Below are 20,407 nucleotides of genomic sequence, written 5' to 3' on the forward strand. Positions count from 1 at the left end.
ATTTCAGCTCAGCTCAGGCCTGCTCAGCAGCAAATATGCAGCCTCTGTTTTTTTTTGTCTCTGTATTGTGTTATTTTACGGTTTTCGGGTTGGAGATTTCTGAAAAGTGTCTTCGGAAAAGTTGAAAGTGTTCTCAAAAACTCGAAATTTTACAATTGTGAAAAATAGTCTGATAAATTTATAAAAAGTCTCTTACCGCAAAATCACCAAATACCTCGACCAAAAAATCGGAGTCACTTTACCTCTAATCGATTCAATCGACGAAAAGATTTTTGGAATTTCATTTGTTTTTGTTTCAGGATGGTAAACGTTTCCTCTATGAAATGGGTCAGTGGCTTCGATCAAGATATGGCAATTTCTTGGGCAATACATACCAACCAGATGTAAGTTTTAATTTTAAATATTTAAATCGAGTGCAATAGCATTTTGACTTTTCATATAATGTCCACATTTGTTCTTCTTTTTCGAAATGCTTGTAATTTCAAGGCTGTTTGGGCTCAAACAACAGGTGTGACGCGTACAATAATGTCGATGCAAGTCGTTCTGGCCGGACTTTTTCCACCTCGAGGAACGGCTATGGAATGGAATCGCCGTTTGAACTGGCAGCCAATCCCAATCTTTTCGGAACCACTCGATGAAGATACTGTAAGTTAGAACTCACTTTTGCTTTGACGAAATCACGAAAGAAATTTCACATCGAATTTCTTATTTTCCAATAGCTTTTATTGGTTCGAAAACCATGCCCACGATATCACGAGGCAGTCGAAGAAGTGTTAGCCTCGGATGAAGTAAAGAAAGAACTGGAAGAAAATGCACAATTGTTTGAAGAACTCACAAAACATACCGGTATGCCAATCAAAACGCCCGACGATATCCAATCGTTGTACAGTACACTTCGAGCTGAGACCGAATATGGTCTGCGATTACCAAAATGGGCACAAAAATATTACCCCGATAAACTCACAAATCTAACCGATTTGAGCTACATTTACAATATCTACACGGATGAAATGAAACAACTGAAAGCTGGACCGTTCATTCAAAAGCTGGTGACTGAATTCGAGAATAAACGGGACGGTAAATTGAAGCCAAAAGATTTGAAAATTTCATTATACACAGGCCATGACTCGTCTGTGGTGAACATATTGGCTGGTTTGAATGTATGGGAAAAGCAATTTCCAGCCTATGGCATTATGGCACTGTTTGAACTGGTGCGTGACAAAAAATCCGGTGAGCTTGGCGTTCAGATGTACTTGCGCAATAGTGCAACCAGCGGTGCCACTCCATTGACCATTCCAGGTTGTGAGCACTTCTGTCCGCTGGAAAAATTCATTGAATTCGGAAAGAAGGTCATTCCAAAAGACCGTGCAGCTGCCTGTATTCCTCACAACAAAGACTATACCACGCCTCCGCCAAGCGGCCCATAGAACAAATTCAATTTAATTGTGATAAACTAATGAAATTCCATAGATTTTTTTTTATGAAAACCAATATATAACGAAAACGAAATGAATAAAAATGAAAACATTGAAATTCGGTTGGATTTTGAATTTTATTACTATGGACCCAGTATGTGTGGACCCCGTGTCCATAAATGGATTACTGATGATAGAACAGTAGTGTTTTTTCTCTCTTTCTTTAAAATTTCGCTTCTGGCCACTCTTCTTGTTTAACGAACTCAGTTTGTTTGGCCTCAATTTTCGTCTCCGTCAATTTCGGTAATTTCGTCGCTCTGCAAATGTTGTCATTTCCATTTGCAAATGGAATTTTTTGAATCACACGCATAAAAAAAGAGTAGAAAAACAAAAAAATAAAATGGAATGAAAGAAAAAACAATATAGATGATTAATCGTTATTTTTGATTATTTTCTATGAATGTTTTCTTTTTCGGGGGAGTTTTATAACGAAAACCATTTCGATTTTATTTCTAGTATGTATGTGAGAATTGAAAAAAAAAATCTTCGATTTGAATAGGAATTTCAAAAGTCTAGAGCAAAAAAATGTCTACAAATATTCGAAACTAATACATGAGATTTTGAGCGTGTCTACGGAGTTGCTGTAACAGCTCCCATATAAAACAATACGATAAAGTCAGGTACTATGAAAAATAATATGACCAGAACAACTGCCAATATAACCAAATAGATATTCCACCTTTGATTATGTGTTGTATCGACACATGACGGCCGCTTTTTGGCCGCTGAACCTTCTGCTTCCCCGTCTTCTGTTTCGTCCTGAAATTTTGGCAAAAAAGTTAAAATAAAAATGTGTTTCAAAATTAAATCAAAATAGTGTATTGCATTGCTTTCACATACCTCTTTATCGGCACCGGTGGCTCGGAGGTACATCGCGAAAGTGGAAATTTTGACGCCTTTTGTAGCGGTGATCGATTTCAATAGAATGGGTGCATTTTCTCGATTCATAAGCGATACAAATGCACTTGTGTTATCGATCCATCTGATAAACACGGGCCCAAATTTACGGAAATGATTTATGATATCAGTCTGTGCCCACGTTTCCGGGAACGTTACATGAAAGACGTGTTCACGATTTGGTTTCGCTACATATGTATTTTAAAAAAAAACATACAAATAAAAACATTGGAATTCGAAACTAAATAATATCTATTTGAAAATTGCCTGGCATATCTTTTATTGGTAAGATTAACAAAAAAAAAATGATCACAGACAGACAACGCTAATGTCAACCGAAAAAAACTCAGTTTCTTTGTATGTCGAATCAGCAGCGGGACTTACGTTCGGTGCCGGTCAGATCAATGTAATAAATGTCGGTTAATCTCATCACGAATATTCTGGGAGAAGAAAACATAATTGTAAATGAGTTGTCTCTCGCCGTTGGTTTAGGAAAATAGTGAGTTCTTTGAATATTTGTTCTACTTACTTGTTGAGCAATGGACGAAGTTGTGCTGATTTTGATGAAATGTCTGCATTGTTAACGTTGAGCTTTCTGGCAAGTCCGAGGAAGCACACGCCCGTCATGTAGCTGTCGTAGCCAGCCTCGTGCTGTTTCGAGTTTGTTTCGGTGTATCCGTACTCGGGCGATGCCGGTTCTTTACATTGAAATCAACGCAAAAATGGTTAGCTTAACCTATAAAACAAACACTAAAACTTCTCTCTTCAACAAATCACTCACCAATTTGTGGCAGTTTAAACGGTGCCTGCAAAACTGCATCATAGAGATTTTTCAATGTGGAGTTGGAAATTTCGTTGCGGAACTTTTGATTGCAAATGTGCTTGGTGTCGAAAATGCTGCGAAAGACAAAGAAGAAAACCGACAACTGACAACTGTCAACGTGTTTGGTAAATTCGTTTTTGAAATGGACTCACTTGGGGAATATTTTGTGTGCTTGTTTCTTAAATGATTTCAACGTTTCAGCCAACGGCTCGAAAAATTGGCGAATCAAGTAGAACAAGTCCATGAACATGTTGTGGCCAACGATTGGTTTTTTCTGTTGGAGAACAAAAACAAATCAACATCAAAAGAGGATGATTCATATTAAAAATAACCCATATTTGTTCAATTTTCAAGTTTAAATGATAAACGAGTGCAATTCACTCACCGATTTTGATATTTTCAACAGTAAGGCTGATAGCCCAACTAATCGCCGATATTCAGCTTCGTCTTCTTCGTTTTGCTGATCGACTCCTTGCTGTTGACGTTCCGTAGACCATTTTCGTTCGATGACAATGACCTTTTGATTGTTTACTGTCTGACTGGTGGCTGTTACCTCGTCATAAAATTCCTTTTGGATTACCTGATAGATCAACTTTCGTTGGAAGGCATTGCAATTTCCAAAAACCACATTGTTCTCGCTATCCTTTTCACCGGCTTCTAGGAATTTCTGTATTTTACACCTATTCAATGTGAATTTAAGAATATTTGTGTGAGTTCGTTGCTATGGAAATGACTTTGTTAACATACTTGACTTCATTTAGCTTGTCCAATTCCTCGTGTGGCACTGGTACTTCATCGAAATTGGCCGGTTTTTCATCGCGTACCTCGAGCGCTTCTTCGCGGGCTTTCTGTCGTTCGTCATACTTGGCGCGCAATTGTAACGCCACATCTTGTGTGCAGCACGACACACCTTCACGGAACAATTTATTGAAATCAAACTTTTGTTCGGCCAAAAAACTTAGGCTCGACCCGGAGCACTTGAATATTTGATCACGATTTTGCGGGAATACATAGAAATTGTAACTTTTGTACGTGAATGTGTCCGATTTATCTGTTGAATGACATTAGGAATTATTGTTTTTAGTTAGACTTTTCGAACAAATCAAAGAAGTATTCAAAATTGGTTCACCTTCGCTAATATAGAATGCGGTGATGCCGAGCTGAATTATAATGTAGTCATCGGTACCGCCGTGTAATTTCTTGTAAAATTCGGACGGTGTGGCAAATGGCAGTGTTCGCTCATTATATAACCCAGTGAATTCAGAATCGATCGAAAAAAATGCGGCTTTTTCGATCACTTCATTGAACTCATCGAGAATTTCCTTAAAATCTGTGAAAATCAAAACCAAATCCAAGCAAATGAGTGTATAGTGGTTATACATTAGGTTAAGTTTGGTTGAATTTCTTTTTGAACACGTTTCTTTCGCTTCAAATCCATTTGAACCATGCTTTTTTCTACTTACTGTTGACGGTCACATCCATTGCAACGGTGAACTTTCAATAATTATTTGAAATGAATGTACGTAAAGCCCCACAGAAAAAATTCAACATCAAACACCAGCCAGTAGAGACTTTTTGTTTGTTTGAGATATTTACCGTAAACAAAGTGACAAGTAAATTGACAAATTACCGAAAAGTAGTGACATAACCTTGTTTTCTGCTGAGAAGAAAACCATCCGATTCATTTTTGTGTAACTCCTTGCCATTTGTGATAAGTGACATGAAAATCCAATTTTCTAAGACCATGTTATTGAGTTGATTTTTAGTAGGCATACATATTTATTAGAAAATGCAATATATTTTAAAAACGGTCGCATTAAGCCTGCCTGTTATGGTAACATTCGTTGATAGCGTTGGATATATTGCTCGTGTAGATGGTAAGTAGATCTGTGAAAGATGTATTGGGACCATATAGAAATCAGTTGAGAGAAATCATGATTGTTGTGTGTTTGATTTTGGCGATATTTAGGCACATCAATGCAACCTGCGCTGAATCCAAACTCAGGATCCGAAGATTATGTGTTTTTGTCAAAATGGGCCGTACGAGATATGTATGTACAACGCGGAGATATTATTTCATTGACCTCACCAAAGGACCCCAGTCAAAAACTGATCAAACGAATTGTTGGACTACAAGGTAATATCATAAAATGAATTTATTTTCTCTATCAATTGCAACATTTCAACTTGATTTTGTGTCACATCTTCAACAATGATTTCATAAAATGAATTTATTTCATCCACAGGTGATATCGTACCAACGATAGGCTATAAAAAACCATATGTTAAAGTTCCTCCCGGCCATTGTTGGGTTGAAGGAGACCACACGGGTTATTCATTAGACAGCAATACATTTGGTCCAGTTTCATTGGGTCTAATGACAGCCCGAGCCACGTGTATTGTGTGGCCACCATCACGATGGGGCGGTGTGGCAAATGAGGTGCCACGAAAACGGCAGCTAGTCTCATTGGGCAAGTCAAAAAGCTCTATAGACTAGAAGGCATATGGACTGAATTGACATCTAAATCTATAATATATAAAAAGTTAAGCTAAAGAAATGTATATTTTGAGAGAAAACACAGAAAATCACAAATAAAAATGAGAAATTCATTAGTCTAAATGTTGATATAATTTTTTTTTAATTAAAAACTCGTTTTTGTTTATTTGCTATTATGAGTAAAAAGATGCGGATATAACCGCTACATTCATATACAGTCGAAGGATCATCTACATATTATCAACAATATCGCACATTAATCGATCCATGGGGTCACAGTGTTCGGCGGTTGTTTCATTGGTGCTTGGTGGCGGTAGCTCATTGATTCCAGCTATAATGTCGGCTATTTTACTTTCGGTTTCGGTGATATCGGGCAATTGGGCGAATGCATTGCGAACCAATTCACGAACTTTTTCCAAATGCTTCTGGAATCGCATTGCCGTCTCGATTCGTGTTCGTTTCTGTACTTCCATGAGAACGCGCAGTGTTTCACGTGCTTGATGCGGCCGAAATTCGTTCAGCAAATGATGTATATGCACAAATAGCAAACTCAAATCTTCGATTTTCTCCGTACGCTTTGGACTGTCGGGATAATGAATGAGCAAATCGATCAAATCGAGGAAATTGGCAAACAGTGAATGATTTAGCTTCTTAAGTTCTTTGCGTCGATCAAAATGTTGTGGTATCAGACGGCGAATGCCTTGCGACTCAAGCGACCGGATCATCTCTTCATTGTTGAATGTATTGCCGAACATTTGATACGTGTCGATGATTGGTTGTGGTGGCTTTGGTGCTCGATTCTTGCGAATATTTTCATCGGTATATAAATTAAAATACTGTGCCGGTGGTAAAGGCAAGGACATCACTTGTGTTACTTCTGGATTCGACATTGTTGTTATTGATGCTTTATGTCGGATATTGATTCGGATACATACAAAATGAACTTTCTCGCACGGTAATTCGAATGGGATACGGTTTTGTGCCCAATCACACAGGTGTAATACAACTTTTTTCCAGCGTCTCCAGTGAATATTCGCCAGATAAATGCTCGAAACGTACTGTGATTTCTAATTGCACGGAATATACGTAAACATAACAAGTTATTCGATTTCAACAATTAGACGTTTGACAGTGCTGTCACTACACAGTAAATTGTTTGGTATGAACATTCATCGGTGCTGCCGCCTGGCGATTTTGCCCGCACGGACGGGCCACTCTCTATCTGTATGACGAAATGTGTGATGCTGTGTACGAAACGAAAGACTGTATTCTTCCAAATACGTATATGTGTGAAAGGCGTATGGAGAAAAATGAGCAGAGAGAGAAATAGTGTGAGAGAGATCGAGATTCGAGATTATTCATTTTTTCAAGTTTGGCAACCTTTAAGCAGAAGTCTTGTGCAAATGTGTGCGAGGTGAATGCCATGCATATAGAGAATGTATAACATATATCTATAAATATATTGACAACTCAATTTGGGAAAATTAAATTGAATCAACAGTTTTGGTTTCTAGAAAACATGATGCAAAATGAAATATATTTCATATGCTATGGCACATTTTTTCAACTGTTTTTGTGCTTCCGTTTGCAATGCATACCACATATCTAAAGGCGATAATTAATACGAATGAGAAAAAAAGCCGCATCGGCTATTTTTTCAGCTTATTTTGCACATTAAACGAAATTTGTTGAGCAATTTTTGCCTTAGCATGTTGTGTGAGAAAATCGGGTTCGATCTCTTGAAATCTTTCATATTGCCCAATAAATGGATCAACGGGCAATTTGGATTTTTATTCAATCTAGCATTCGTTTGTTGAATGCAACAATTGTTTCTTAGCAAACAAAGCAAAAAAAAACATGGTTCCATTAGAGTTTTTTTTTTATTCGCTTCGTTTTATTTTTACCAATACATCCATGCGCTGGGCTCCAATACAGGTATAGTAGTCGGCAAAAATAGCATTGTTTCATGCACGGTTACCAACCGTTCCATGCGAAAGCGGAAGAACATTAACTGGACGATATGTGCGATGTGTGCGTAATGGTGTCGTGGTGTTGGTGGCAACGCAGGCCACAATGGAAATTTTGCTCGCTAGACTCGTTCACTTTGTTCGGGTCAGTACACGAGTATAGACATAATTTGTGTTCGCTCTTGAAATATTCTACTAAGTAAGTGCTCATTGGATAAGATTTAAAGACTCAACTATTATTTTTTTTTGTTTTCACAAAAAGTGCTTAAGATTATTAATTCAATTTAACCATATTTTGTTTAAATTTCAACTATTTTTTGTTTATTTTAAACATTTGTTATTTAATTGAACGCATTTGTATTGCATTTTATCGAGATATTTCCGGTAAATTCTCTAAATTTTCGTCAAACGGTGCGAGTGTGTCTAAAAATTGCACGTGGCAACTGGATGTATTTGAAACGACGAGTTGATTCATTGAACAGCGGAAATTTGGTTTTTAGTTTTAATTTTCCCAACTTTGCAACGAAATCAATTGCAACATGATTGAAACGAAGGCGTTTGCAAATTTTTTTCGAATTTTATGGCAATAAAAATTTAGCGTTGTGTGTTCAATGGAAGACGACACGTGGTTTTGACTACCGGCCGGATAAATTTTACGAAATTCCAAATGTTTGCATTAAAAATATTAGCTTCCATTGATGCCATTTTATGGGCAATCGCGTTAAATTGCATTTTTCCATGCAATCACACGGCTAAATTCGATGCCAATTGATTTTCACATTTCAATTTCAACATATGAAATTAACCTCACTCAGTTGACGAGTTCGATTGCTCACACACCGTGCATATTCACACTCCGTTCTAAATCTCTTTTTTTTCAAAATGGCCGACACACCGATTGAACAACTCTCTTTGTTTCCAGTGGCAAACATATACGTACTCACACATTAGCGGCATCCAATACATTCAAAGCTTTTTTTTCTCGCGACGGCGTTTTTAATCGTATTTCAGCACCGGTTTTTCGAATTTCATCATATCTCTCTTTATCGCTGTCGCGTTGCGCGATGATTATTTCAACGAAATTAAAGCACATTGCCATATGAAATAGCGACACACCAGCCGCCATATTGAATAAACACGCCATTCTCTCGCACAATTCACACACCGCAATTCTTGTCTTCGTTGTCGTTTAATTATATAAGCGAAATCACGCACAAAAAAGATAGAAAGAAAATATGATAACGATATTTTTCCGAAGCAATATCGCGTGGTGAGTCAGCATTGTGCAAATATATCATCACATATTTTATTTGCAATCATTATCGACGACCGCTGACATTCTCGAAAGCTCCAAATTGAATGTGTGCGTGTGTGTTTGTATGAGTGTGGAGAGAGTTCCGCTTTGCGTATGTATGCACGTGTGGAGCAAGAAGATATTATTTTAAATTATACAAAAATTCTTTTTTTCTCAATCGACTGCGCACAGACTGGCCGACTAAAGGCCGCTTACTTTAAATCAAATTAACTGGATTGTGGTGGTAATAAGCGCTTGTCATGGTTTTGCTTGATCGAATCGACTGCAACGTTTGCAGTATTCATTTCTCTCTTCTCTTCTTTCATTTCCAATCACTACTTCTTCGTTGTGCGACGATAATATTTGCGTGGCCACATTTCCTAACCTAAAAAGAGGTGGTCATTTAACACGTGCATAACCGTTTCACAGCGTTATTTTCACACTTGAATTAGTCACTTAAGCAAAGTATTGTGAATCCATTTAAATAGAAATTGCTCGGTTGATTTTGCGACTGTATGAATGTTTTATTTTGTGAAAAACGTTCATAAATGAATTTTATGATGATATTCATCCCAGTTCTGCTACTGAAGATAAATATGTAGAGAGCTAAATACCAAAACCCACTGAGATTCACTTCGCAAAATCAATTGACAATTTTCAAATTTCAAACATTCAAGGCACAGGTAACTAATTTCAAATTTTTGTTCTGTTTCATTTTTTCTATCGCAACCACACAAATAGTTCACGATGGGTAAAGAAAAGGTCCATATTAACATTGTCGTCATTGGACACGTCGACTCTGGTAAATCAACCACCACTGGTCATTTGATCTACAAATGCGGTGGTATTGACAAACGTACGATTGAAAAGTTCGAGAAGGAAGCCCAAGAAATGGGTAAAGGTTCCTTCAAATACGCCTGGGTTTTGGACAAACTTAAGGCCGAACGTGAACGTGGTATCACCATCGATATTGCCTTGTGGAAATTCGAAACGGCCAAATACTACGTCACCATCATCGATGCCCCAGGCCATCGTGATTTCATCAAGAACATGATCACTGGAACATCACAAGCCGATTGCGCTGTCTTGATCGTTGCTGCTGGTACCGGTGAATTCGAAGCTGGTATCTCAAAGAACGGACAAACCCGTGAGCACGCTTTGCTTGCTTTCACATTGGGTGTGAAACAATTGATTGTCGGTGTCAACAAAATGGACTCGACCGAACCACCATTCAGCGAATCCCGTTATGAGGAAATCAAGAAGGAAGTCTCTTCCTACATTAAGAAAATCGGTTACAACCCAGCCGCCGTTGCTTTCGTTCCAATCTCAGGATGGCACGGAGACAACATGTTGGAACCATCAACCAACATGCCATGGTTCAAGGGATGGAAGGTCGAACGTAAAGATGGTAACGCTGATGGCAAGTGCTTGATCGAAGCTTTGGACGCCATCCTCCCACCATCACGTCCAACCGACAAGGCTTTGCGTTTGCCATTGCAAGATGTCTACAAAATTGGCGGTATCGGAACAGTGCCCGTAGGCCGAGTAGAAACAGGCGTCTTGAAACCAGGTAAATGTCATTCCTTTTCATAAATTGTTCGGTTCTCCTTCTTGCAGTGCCAATTTCTTTTCACACTGATATTAATCACTTCGTGTTTTTTTTTCACTCTTTCCCTTCTCTTGCAAACAGGTATGGTTGTTGTCTTCGCCCCAGCCAACATCACCACTGAAGTCAAGTCCGTTGAAATGCACCACGAAGCTTTGCCAGAAGCTGTCCCAGGTGACAACGTTGGTTTCAACGTCAAGAACGTCTCAGTCAAGGAATTGCGTCGTGGTTACGTTGCCGGTGACTCAAAATCAAACCCACCAAAGGGTGCTGCTGACTTCACTGCTCAAGTCATCGTCCTTAACCATCCAGGTCAAATCTCGAACGGTTACACTCCAGTTTTGGATTGTCACACCGCTCACATTGCCTGCAAATTCGCTGAAATCAAAGAAAAGGTTGACCGTCGTTCGGGTAAGACCACCGAAGAAAATCCAAAAGCCATCAAATCTGGTGATGCTGCTATCGTCAACCTCGTCCCAACCAAACCATTGTGTGTCGAATCTTTCCAAGAATTCCCACCTTTGGGTCGTTTCGCTGTGCGTGACATGAGACAAACTGTTGCTGTCGGTGTCATCAAGGTAAGCAGAATTTTCATTTTTTACCACATTTTTGTTTTTGAAAAACAGTTCATGAATGAATTTAATGATGATATTCATCCCAGTTCTGCTACTGAAGATCAAGATGTAGAGATCTAAATACCAAAATGCACTGACATTCATTTCACAAAATCAATTGACAAGTTTTAATCTCAAAGAATAAAAAAAAAACTTCTATTCTTGTCGAACATTTCAATTTTGCCCAACTGTTTGATTGAATTGCATTCAATGCAAATGCAGTCAGAAGCATATGACTAATCTGTTCTTTCCTCTTTTTTTTCCTTTCATTCATGCAGGCCGTCAACTTCAAGGATGCAACAGGTGGTAAAGTCACCAAGGCCGCCGAAAAAGCCACCAAGGGCAAAAAATAGCAACCTAACAGCTTCACATCAATTCTTTTAACATCAACGTGGTTTTTGAAAAAATGTTATTACTTCTTCCATCGCAAAGAATTCCGACGAAAAGAATACGAGCTACACTTCATTCCGTATTGAAATAAAGAGAAAAAGAAACAAAAAAAAACTTTTATTTTTATATACAACACATTCAAGCACCCAATTAAAAGAATGAATTGAAACAACAACGTTTTATTTTTTTAGATAAAATAAAAAATGAAATCTATTTAAAAAGTAGGAATCCCCACATGGTAACATTGTTTTCAAAAAATCCGCATTTTTTAATGAATAAAAAATCATTATAAAAATAAACAAAAAAAAAACCACCCAAGAGATATTTAATTATTACTCGAAACATACATAAAATAAAAGAAATTGATTGCATGAAATAAGATCGGCAACTGGTTTTCTTTTTTAACTGGTCTTAGCTCGTCTTTTTCTTGCCGAAAATTGACTTGTGTTTGGGTTCTACAACGTCTGCCATGGGAGTTGATCTGCTACCGATTCTAAATTGCTATATATTGAAAAAAACTGAACTGATTTCGAGATGTGACGAAAATAAAAATAGGTGAGTATGCGCTCATTGTTTTGGTTTTTTTTGTCTGTTTTCAAAATGCAAGACGGGTTGACGTGTTCACATTGTAAGTCAATAAATATACCAGATGTTTAAATACCGTCGTTAAACTCATCGCATCGTGTGGCGTGGCCAAAATTACCTTTCGAATTCTTACCTCATTTCGTTAGTGACAAATGCGCGTAATAAAATGGCAGCAAAGCTAGACACCATCGATGGCCAATGATTTCGAAATGAAAATACCCCAAGTAACATTTATGTAATGCTTTCTACCGTTAAATTAAGTAATGCTTTTGCCCACTTCAGTGGTGCATTTGACCATTAATTCACATACAATTCCGTCCGAATCGGATGAAATTCGGGTATCATCCAACTGTACGCTACACTCGAATCACATCCATTTTTGACGGTAATAATGGGTGTGAAAACTGACTGACTGACTGAGAATTATATATGTACAACAGATTTGATCGTTTTCATCTTTGAATCAATTGAGAAATCAGAACCGTTGTGCAACATTTTCAATTGTGAATGTCACTTGAAATCTTCAAACTATTCATTAGCTCTAGAAATATGCACGATATAATAATCATTTTGTTTATGATGTCATTGGAACTTCTTCTCATTTTGTCCAAGAAAAATGCATTGAAAATGGTCCATTCCATTTTTTTTGTTTATATATTCGTGTAAAAAACTGTCGAAGCAAAAACATTTTGCTTCTCTTTGGAGATTTCCCTTTCTGTCTCCAATTCGTAAAACAGCAGTTTTGGCGCAGCAACCGTCACGCCATGCAAATGTGGTGTTTAAAGGATAAAACATTGACGCCGAACGATTCGTTTTGCAAATGTCACTCAGCACAGCGGCTCATTGGTGTAGGAACATTGACAAGAAATTGGCGCACATTTTTTTGAGTGAACATTCAACGAGAAAAGGCAACTTTTTTTGCGAAATAGTTGCTTTAATTGCGAGACCAAAACCCTTTTACAGGTATGTACGGCTAAGAATAGAGTTTTTGCACAAATTAAATTGTGGATTATTTTGGAAATTGTTGTGAAATTGTTGTTTCGTCATACCGGTTCACATTTTCATGACAACAAGTTTTCCCATTTTTTTTGTTACCAATTACAATTAATGGATTGTGGTTTTTTTTTCCAAAGATTATTTCGCAATTTTGAGGCGAGATCTGCATTGAGACAGGGAGACAGAGAGCAAACGAAGCCTGATCTATTCAAATCGTTTGGATTCATACGAAGTGGACTTATTGTGACCGAGGTGAGTTTAGTGAACGTAGAAAATTGCAACAAATTAGCGTAAAATCATGTTTTTGCGTGTGGTGCCCAATGGGCAAATTGTAACGCTATTTAGACCCAAATTCTGCTTAAAAGTGTGACGCATTTTTGACCGAAGCAGAGTGTAAATGTTGACCCAATTTAGGGTAAAACGTTGCTCCAAATTGGGCCTATATATTATTTTGATCTATTTTGCATCTACGTTATTATACACAATTCGATAATTTTATTTGACCCAAAATATGTCGATGATTTCACTCATTTTGGGTATATATTTTGGCCCAATTTAGGTTTAGTACGATTTGACACAAAATGAGCCTAATGCTTCACATTATTTGGTCTAAAAAAGCTAAGCCAGCAAATTGCCCATTGGGTGTACATGTTTCGACATGATTTATGGCGACGGACTGATGTATATCATCACATTGTTATCGTATTCGTTTAAAGCGATCAATCAGTGCATTGTTTTCGATTTCCGTAGCGTTAGCCAATTTCACAATCGCTTGCAACAAACATTTCATTCGTTCTACAATTTATTTTCTCTCGTTTGGATCCATCGCGATGGCGAGGCGTAAGCGGCACAATAAGACGTTTGGTAGGCCAAGGGAGAACAAAGTGCAGATGATAAAGCACTCCATTGTGAAGAAAAAACGTGACAATCGGAAAGAAGATTCAACAAAACAGTCGACAGAAAATGGCACAATCGAAATCGGCGCGATCAAATTGGCATTTAATTCGATAATTAATCCGAACTTAACAGAAACAGAAAGAGGATTTCTGATCCATAAGTTCTTCGAGAAATGTTTGAATGCTACGAAAGTCATGCATCTTGCATCGATGTTAATGCTCTACAGAATCAACGAAGCATTTGATGATGACAATTTGGACTTCTTCGTGAATCAAAATGGAGCAAATTTGATTACAGACTGTTTCAACTGTGTCACATCGGACAACATCAAAGATCCACTCACAGCCCAAATGCCAGACCCATTTCTCGCGATGGTGACACAAGGTAGCCCCAACTTTGAATGGCCACGCCGCCATCAAATGACCCGTCAAGTTCATGCTCTCAAGGACCAGTATGTGGCCAATGTGAAGACAAATTTGGAGACGTACTGTTGGGTGAGATTGACCTACTTTCTACATGTAAAGTGCCATGAATTCAATCACAAAGGAAGCTCACTTGAGGTTATTTATAATGCATCATACTTGCCTTTCGATGACATTGACATTCGAAATACGATGAAAAATTTGATGTATTGGGTCTGGGAATTAGTTTTGTCGATTTTTTTAAATTTTCAAACATTTATTTGAATACCAAAATGAAATTACATTTCAATCAAAATATTGTCCATCGGAAGCGATGACCTTCTGCCACAATGTGGGCAATTGACGGATGCCTGCCTTAAAAAATTCCTCATCTTTTGAGACTATAAATGCATCGAGCCAATTTTGGATTTCTTCAACTGAAGAGAACCGCTCTCCGTCCATATGGTTTTGCATCGATCGAAACAAATGGTAGTCGGAAGGAGCCAGGTCTGGGCTATACGGGGCGTGAGCCAAAACTTCCCATCCGCTATTTTCCAAGTAGTTTTTGACCGATTTCTCAATGTGTGGCCGAGCATTGTCATGTAGGAAAATCAATGTCTCTTTTCTGGTCTCCCATTTCGTGCGTTTTTCTTTGATTGCTTGTTTCAAACGTATCAGTTGTTGTCGGTAGAAAGGCCCATCGATGGTTTGACCACTTCTCAGCAGCTCATAATACACCACTCCCTCCTCATCCCACCAAATAGACAGCATTACCTTGTCGCCGTGAATTTCTTGTTTTGGCTGTGATGTTGCTGGTTGGCCGGGCTTAACATACGATGCTTTGCGCTTGGGGTTATCGTAATGAATCCATTTTTCGTCACCAGTGACAATTCGATACAGAAAACCTCTTTTTTTGTGCCTTGCGAGCAGCATTTCGCAAGTCACTAAACGCCTTTCAGCTTTCGCTGGCGTCAATTCATGTGGTACCCAATTTGACAACTTGCGAATGAAACCAAGGGCCCTTAAACGATATCCAACAGTGCTTCGGTCAACATTCAATGCTCTGGCAAGCTCATCTTGAGTTTGACTCGAATCTTCATCGAGCAATGCCTCCAATTCCGCATCTTCAAACTTTTTTGGCTGGCCGGGACGTTCCTTGTCTTCCGTGCTAAAATCACCACTTTTGAACCGTGAAAACCACCGTTCACATGTACGTTCCGATGGAGCATGCTCACCATAGGCTTCCACCAACATTCGATGCGCTTCAGCCGCAGTTTTCTTCAAATGAAAGCAAAAAATTAATGCTTGCGGGAAATGTTGCTTTTTCGGTACAAAATTTGACATATTTAAGGCGCAAAAAAAATGTTTATCCAAACTTCGATGAAATGATAGATGATGATTTTTGTAGTTTGACACTAGACCACTCATGTGAAAAAGAAAAAAGTATTGCCCGATACAACCATGCAAAGTTACGCCATCTTTTGAAAAATCGACACGATTAATTCCCAGACCCAATACAATGAAGATTGGACATATGATGATGATGATAAAAGTCGAAAGTCGAAGATGGATATACTGTTTAAGGAAGTGTCTGAGCTTTGTGGCCCATCATTCGTAAAAAACTTCACAATGTACGAATACATTCAAAAGGACTGGTCCGAGTCTTTGTGGATGTGGATAGGCATTTAACGCATTATCGAGAAATTTTGATCGATACGAGTAGTATAGTCACCTTCGTCAACAGTGGTAAGCATACGATCGTGATCCAGTGAACAATCGAGAGCCGTCGGTACCGAAGATACCAAAAGTGAAGAATTTCGCCGCTATTCCACTCTGTGATACAAAACTGAAGCACATACCATTCGACCATCATGATTTGATTGCTATCATTGGCCAGTTGAGAAAATAACGGGGATGGAATATTCGTGCTGATTATCATACATACGACAAGCAAGGCGAGAACAAAGACGAGGCATGGGGAATTGTGTTCGATATGGACAAAATCAGACAGCTCAGAACCGGTTCGAAAGAGTTTTACCACAAAATTCAAACCAACAGTAGTGCCGTGTCGGTGTTGTTTAGCAGACCCAAACGCAAAGGAGCCGGCGTGACTCTGGAACAAATCAAGGAAAAGTACGAAAAGCCAGTCAGCAAAGGCGGTTACAAGTATGAATCAGGAATTGATCCCGGCCAGAAAACAAAAATGGCCTGCGTGCGACAGATTCATTGGCTACATACGCCAGAAGAAAATACGCACAGCTATCGTTGCACAAGTACATCGAGTCTAATCGCGAAATGGATTTGATGGCTCAACACATAATAAAGAATGAGACAGGAGTTGTGTTCCTTGGTGATGCGGCGTTCCCATCAAATTCGAAAATCGGTGTGAAAAGAACAAAACGAACACCGGATCAGCGAAAGTTTATAGTTAGCCTAAAAAAGGACGGCAAAACGGATGTTGTGCTTACACCAGAGCCGTATACATCACAAACCTGTGCCAATTGCTTGCGGCGATTTCCAAGAAGCACAACAAGTGACCGATTCAAAGTATGCAAAGATTTTCGCCCACACAAGGATGTGAGACTCCCATCGCTTATCGTGACTGATCAAAGCAGACGGCGCAAGCAACGTGATCGAAAACAAAATGCCAGCCAACAGCCAACAGCAAATGTAACTAGAGCCGAAAGAGCTGGGAAGCACCGGGAAAAGCGTCGAAGTGAGCGTGAAAGCCACAATCCAGAGCAATTGGATACCGAACAGGCAGTGAGACGGTACAATCGACGCATACGACGGCGTGAACTACGTCAATGACGTCGAGTTGCAGGCCATCGCAGCCGTAAAGTAACCAAACAACCGGAAGCGGAATCCGATTCGCCAGGTTTTGTGAAAATTGGTGACATAAGTATTTGCAAGATTCGTGTCAAAAATCGTAAGGCCAAACCACAATCATGGCAGCGAATACATTTCGATGCAAATGATACAGGATTTGGGTCATTGGGGTCAAAGAAAATATTCTTTCAGAAAAACTGGCACTCAAGCCCAATGAATGATCAGAACGCTTCTACTGTTACTTGGCATCGTGACATCTGTGCGGCGAAGAATGTAATACGGGTTAAACCCGTAGGTAAGTTTTTGTATGTAAGATTTTCTCAGTCAGTTGGTCAATTTCAATATCCACACCAATATTTACCAAAGTTATAAATGGACCTAGTTCAAGTGAAGCGTAAAGTTGGATGATACTCGACGTGGGTTCATTTATGACGTTGAAATTCTTAGTAACTGTAGTCAAATTACCCCCAAATTTTACTTTAAATGTTCACCCTAATATCACACGTGATTTGTTATTTTGTTATCAATTGATTCATAATCGTTTTTATATCCTTCTAATTGATTTGTTTTTACCGTTTTTTTCTTCTTCCATCGTGACGTTAAAAATGACTGAAACTACACACAAATGCGGGCCTTAATTCGACCGTTTACATACGCTTGGTAATGGATGTATTTGCATTAACAATTCAGCTGTCCCAAGAAACAATTGTTTTCGGTTTTAGGTCGCTTTTTATTGCATTCATTCAATTCTTTACAATGTTGTTTCATTTTGTTAATAAATTCTTTCAATTTTTATTCGATTCGTTTGATTTTTGTTCGGTAATCAAGGCAATAAATAGGAAAAAGTTAGTTCGTTGAAATGTTCGAATTGATGATAAGAGACATTGATGAGAGCTGAGTTATTTGCGAGCCAAATTACACAAATGTCATGCTATTTAGCGAAAATTGTTATCACAATACTCTCACTTATCAATATAGCAAGTATTTATCAATTTTTTTTTATAAAATAAACAATTGGAAAAACAAAATTCAGCAAAATTGGTAGCAGGAAGAAATCGCGTTGATATTGATAATAATAATAATTGGTTGTGGAATTTGAAATCCAAAAATTTTTTTCACTGCTTTGAGATAGCGTTGCTTTGTAAACAAAAAACGCGACAAATCACAGATATATTCAAAAATGTATGCGCTTTGTTTTATTTCGACGAGAAATATTTCGGCCATAGAATGGGAATAATTAAATGAAAAAAAAATAAACATTGATGAACCCATTTTTGGATGCTTTCGTTTGCTCAGAAAAACATTTTGATTTTTTATTGATTTCAATATTCGATTTCAGCACTTTGTTTGACTGAATAAAAACATTCATCGAGCGAACACAAAAATTGGCATTTCTGTTATTTTTCTTCTTCTTCTTGTTTTGTTTTTATTTCGGTTATAACAAGCTTCACCAGGGCCAATTATGTTCCACAAAATGGCTCTTGGCCACCCCTTTACATTAAATTTATTTTTTTCATTTACATTTCATTTAAATGAATACAAACGAATTTAATCGAACCTATAAAACTGGATTACAATGTAAAAAAAAAAATTAGCAAAAAAACATGAAGTTTTCAAGAGGAAAAAAATTCGCCTGTCTATTATTTTAGGTTTTGAATCCATCGATTCATTATGCTTCGTTTTTCATATATATGACCATTTAATCATTGCCCATGCTCAATTCCAACAATCGTTCTGCCCGTTAAATTACGCTTTGATATTCGATTCATTAACTCCAATCAGCCTAGCATTGCCATATGGCAACATCCACAGGTTATTCCATTTCTTTGAGGATAAAAACCGAACCACCTCAGATATTGTCAAGTGTAAGCCCATTGATCGAATAATATACTACTCAAATGAATAACTTCGTGGGTTTGGAAATGCCAACATCCCATAGTTGACCGATTTTTAAAATGTGAAATTTTTTTCGATTGTCAAAAACGACGAAAGTGAGATTTGCTTTTATTTTGTAGTTACGTGAGTTTTAAGAAGTGGATAATATATTGGATTTCGTAGAAACAATCTATTTTCGCTGTTGGTTTTTGTTCGAGTCGCCGTTTTTGATTACAACAATGACAAATCTGACAAATCAAGGCCTTGATAGAAAATTTAATAAATGCAGTTTTATTTCTTATAACTTAAAGTTTATCCCCAAAATTCGAGAGAAATGTATCTAGGCTGTTTTGAGTCGAATTACATTATAGAACGTGCGAGAAAATAAAAAAAAAGAATAACAAAGGTGAGCATCTGAGCTGACTCAAACAATTAAAAAAAGGTGTCTTTAATATTTAGTTTAGGTTCAGTCCATCACTTGGGTTATTTTATTCATTTATATTTTTTTTCATTAACTGACAGGAAAAAAAGAATCGTTAAACAATCAAATAAGCGCTAAGCACGAAAAATCTAGCACAAATTTTCAACCATCTCTTTCGTGTCATTCTTTTTTTTTCTTTGTTTGGTTTACAGTAGTTGATCAGATTCACTTATTTCAATGTATTTTTAGTGAGTTGACTTGATATAAATATCTTATCTTCTTTTGTTTGTTATTTTTATTTTTATTTTCATTTATAAATATTTTTTTTTTGTGTAGTTTTTTCGAGCGATTTTGTTTCTGTCTTCTTGTTGATTGATTTTTTGCAAATTTCAATCGTTAAGTAACATTTTTTTTGTAGTTGTCTAGCTGTTTCGTTTATTTCCAAAAATTTTGGCATTCGATTCCAACGAATCATGTGAAGAGCTCTGGGAATTTTCGACAAAACACAAACAAATCGAAAAGAATGAGAAAAAAAACGAAATTATATAAAAAGAGACTATCTTTATTCATGACTTTGACGAAATTCAGAAAGAAAAACAATCATCAGCTCTAGCAATGATTCTCCAATTCAACAGGACAATATCCATGAAGAATGCATTTTAGAGCTAAATGCAAGTGAACTGAATTTCGATGAAAACCATTTGTTAGAATTGAAAAGAAAAAAAAAATGTGGAAATTCCTCGTGCTCCGAGGATTTTCATGGTTCTTTGTTTAACAAATTTTGTTTTTTTTGTTTTTTTTTTTAATGTTTATAGTATCATTTTGGTCATCTCCTTGAAT

The 20,407-nt window shown here is 37.5% G+C and overlaps 5 protein-coding genes and 2 non-coding genes across 9 annotated transcripts in view; 5 read left to right on the forward strand and 2 right to left on the reverse strand.

Moving 5' to 3' along the window:
- Window positions 1-1,533, forward strand: part of LOC129573757 (prostatic acid phosphatase-like) — a 2,518-nt gene extending 985 nt beyond the window's left edge. The window contains exons 2-4 of the mRNA XM_055454708.1: window positions 300-383; window positions 487-645; window positions 720-1,533. Coding sequence (XP_055310683.1) covers window positions 300-383; window positions 487-645; window positions 720-1,427 — 951 coding nt within the window. The 3' untranslated portion in view covers window positions 1,428-1,533. The remainder of the gene's footprint in view (window positions 1-299; window positions 384-486; window positions 646-719) is intronic.
- LOC129573724 (poly(A)-specific ribonuclease PARN-like) lies at window positions 1,533-4,806 on the reverse strand. 2 transcript variants are annotated; one of them, XM_055454642.1, is made up of 11 exons: window positions 4,659-4,803; window positions 4,325-4,525; window positions 3,943-4,246; window positions 3,581-3,875; window positions 3,348-3,469; window positions 3,154-3,269; window positions 2,902-3,070; window positions 2,757-2,812; window positions 2,316-2,560; window positions 2,155-2,234; window positions 1,533-1,732 (listed from the first exon to the last, which is right to left on the reverse strand). In XM_055454642.1, exons 1-11 carry the CDS (start codon window positions 4,675-4,677, stop codon window positions 1,639-1,641), a joined length of 1,701 nt encoding a protein of 566 aa, XP_055310617.1. In that variant the 5' UTR covers window positions 4,678-4,803; the 3' UTR covers window positions 1,533-1,638. The 2 variants fall into 2 exon arrangements, with proteins under 2 accessions (XP_055310617.1, XP_055310616.1); XM_055454641.1 differs by lacking the exon at window positions 1,533-1,732 and having other exon boundaries at window positions 1,839-2,234; window positions 4,659-4,806.
- A 16-nt stretch (window positions 4,807-4,822) lies between these two features.
- On the forward strand, window positions 4,823-5,815 carry LOC129573726 (mitochondrial inner membrane protease subunit 2). The gene is made up of 3 exons (XM_055454644.1): window positions 4,823-5,072; window positions 5,165-5,332; window positions 5,442-5,815. The coding sequence occupies exons 1-3, from the start codon at window positions 4,985-4,987 to the stop codon at window positions 5,690-5,692; spliced, it is 507 nt and encodes a 168-aa protein (XP_055310619.1). The 5' UTR covers window positions 4,823-4,984; the 3' UTR covers window positions 5,693-5,815.
- LOC129573725 (mediator of RNA polymerase II transcription subunit 7) lies at window positions 5,806-6,933 on the reverse strand. Its single transcript, XM_055454643.1, has one exon. It carries the CDS (start codon window positions 6,580-6,582, stop codon window positions 5,923-5,925), a length of 660 nt encoding a protein of 219 aa, XP_055310618.1. The 5' UTR covers window positions 6,583-6,933; the 3' UTR covers window positions 5,806-5,922.
- A 764-nt stretch (window positions 6,934-7,697) lies between these two features.
- On the forward strand, window positions 7,698-11,873 carry LOC129573727 (elongation factor 1-alpha 1). Of its 2 annotated transcripts, XM_055454646.1 has the most exons (4): window positions 7,699-7,858; window positions 9,695-10,523; window positions 10,644-11,137; window positions 11,452-11,873. In XM_055454646.1, the coding sequence occupies exons 2-4, from the start codon at window positions 9,701-9,703 to the stop codon at window positions 11,524-11,526; spliced, it is 1,392 nt and encodes a 463-aa protein (XP_055310621.1). In that variant the 5' UTR covers window positions 7,699-7,858; window positions 9,695-9,700; the 3' UTR covers window positions 11,527-11,873. The 2 variants fall into 2 exon arrangements, with proteins under 2 accessions (XP_055310620.1, XP_055310621.1); XM_055454645.1 differs by having other exon boundaries at window positions 7,698-7,858; window positions 10,644-11,873.
- On the forward strand, window positions 9,506-9,583 carry LOC129573803 (small nucleolar RNA snR61/Z1/Z11). Its single transcript, XR_008688635.1, has one exon. It is a non-coding gene; the product is annotated as a small nucleolar RNA snR61/Z1/Z11 (small nucleolar RNA).
- LOC129573804 (small nucleolar RNA snR61/Z1/Z11) lies at window positions 11,197-11,274 on the forward strand. The gene has a single exon (XR_008688636.1). It is a non-coding gene; the product is annotated as a small nucleolar RNA snR61/Z1/Z11 (small nucleolar RNA).
- Window positions 11,874-20,407: the final 8,534 nt, after the last annotated feature.

Source organism: Sitodiplosis mosellana, unplaced genomic scaffold (genome assembly GCF_009176505.1).
Source record: "Sitodiplosis mosellana isolate CC-2019 unplaced genomic scaffold, AAFC_SMos_1.0 Smas_scaffold_6102, whole genome shotgun sequence".
NCBI lineage: Eukaryota > Metazoa > Arthropoda > Insecta > Diptera > Cecidomyiidae > Sitodiplosis > Sitodiplosis mosellana.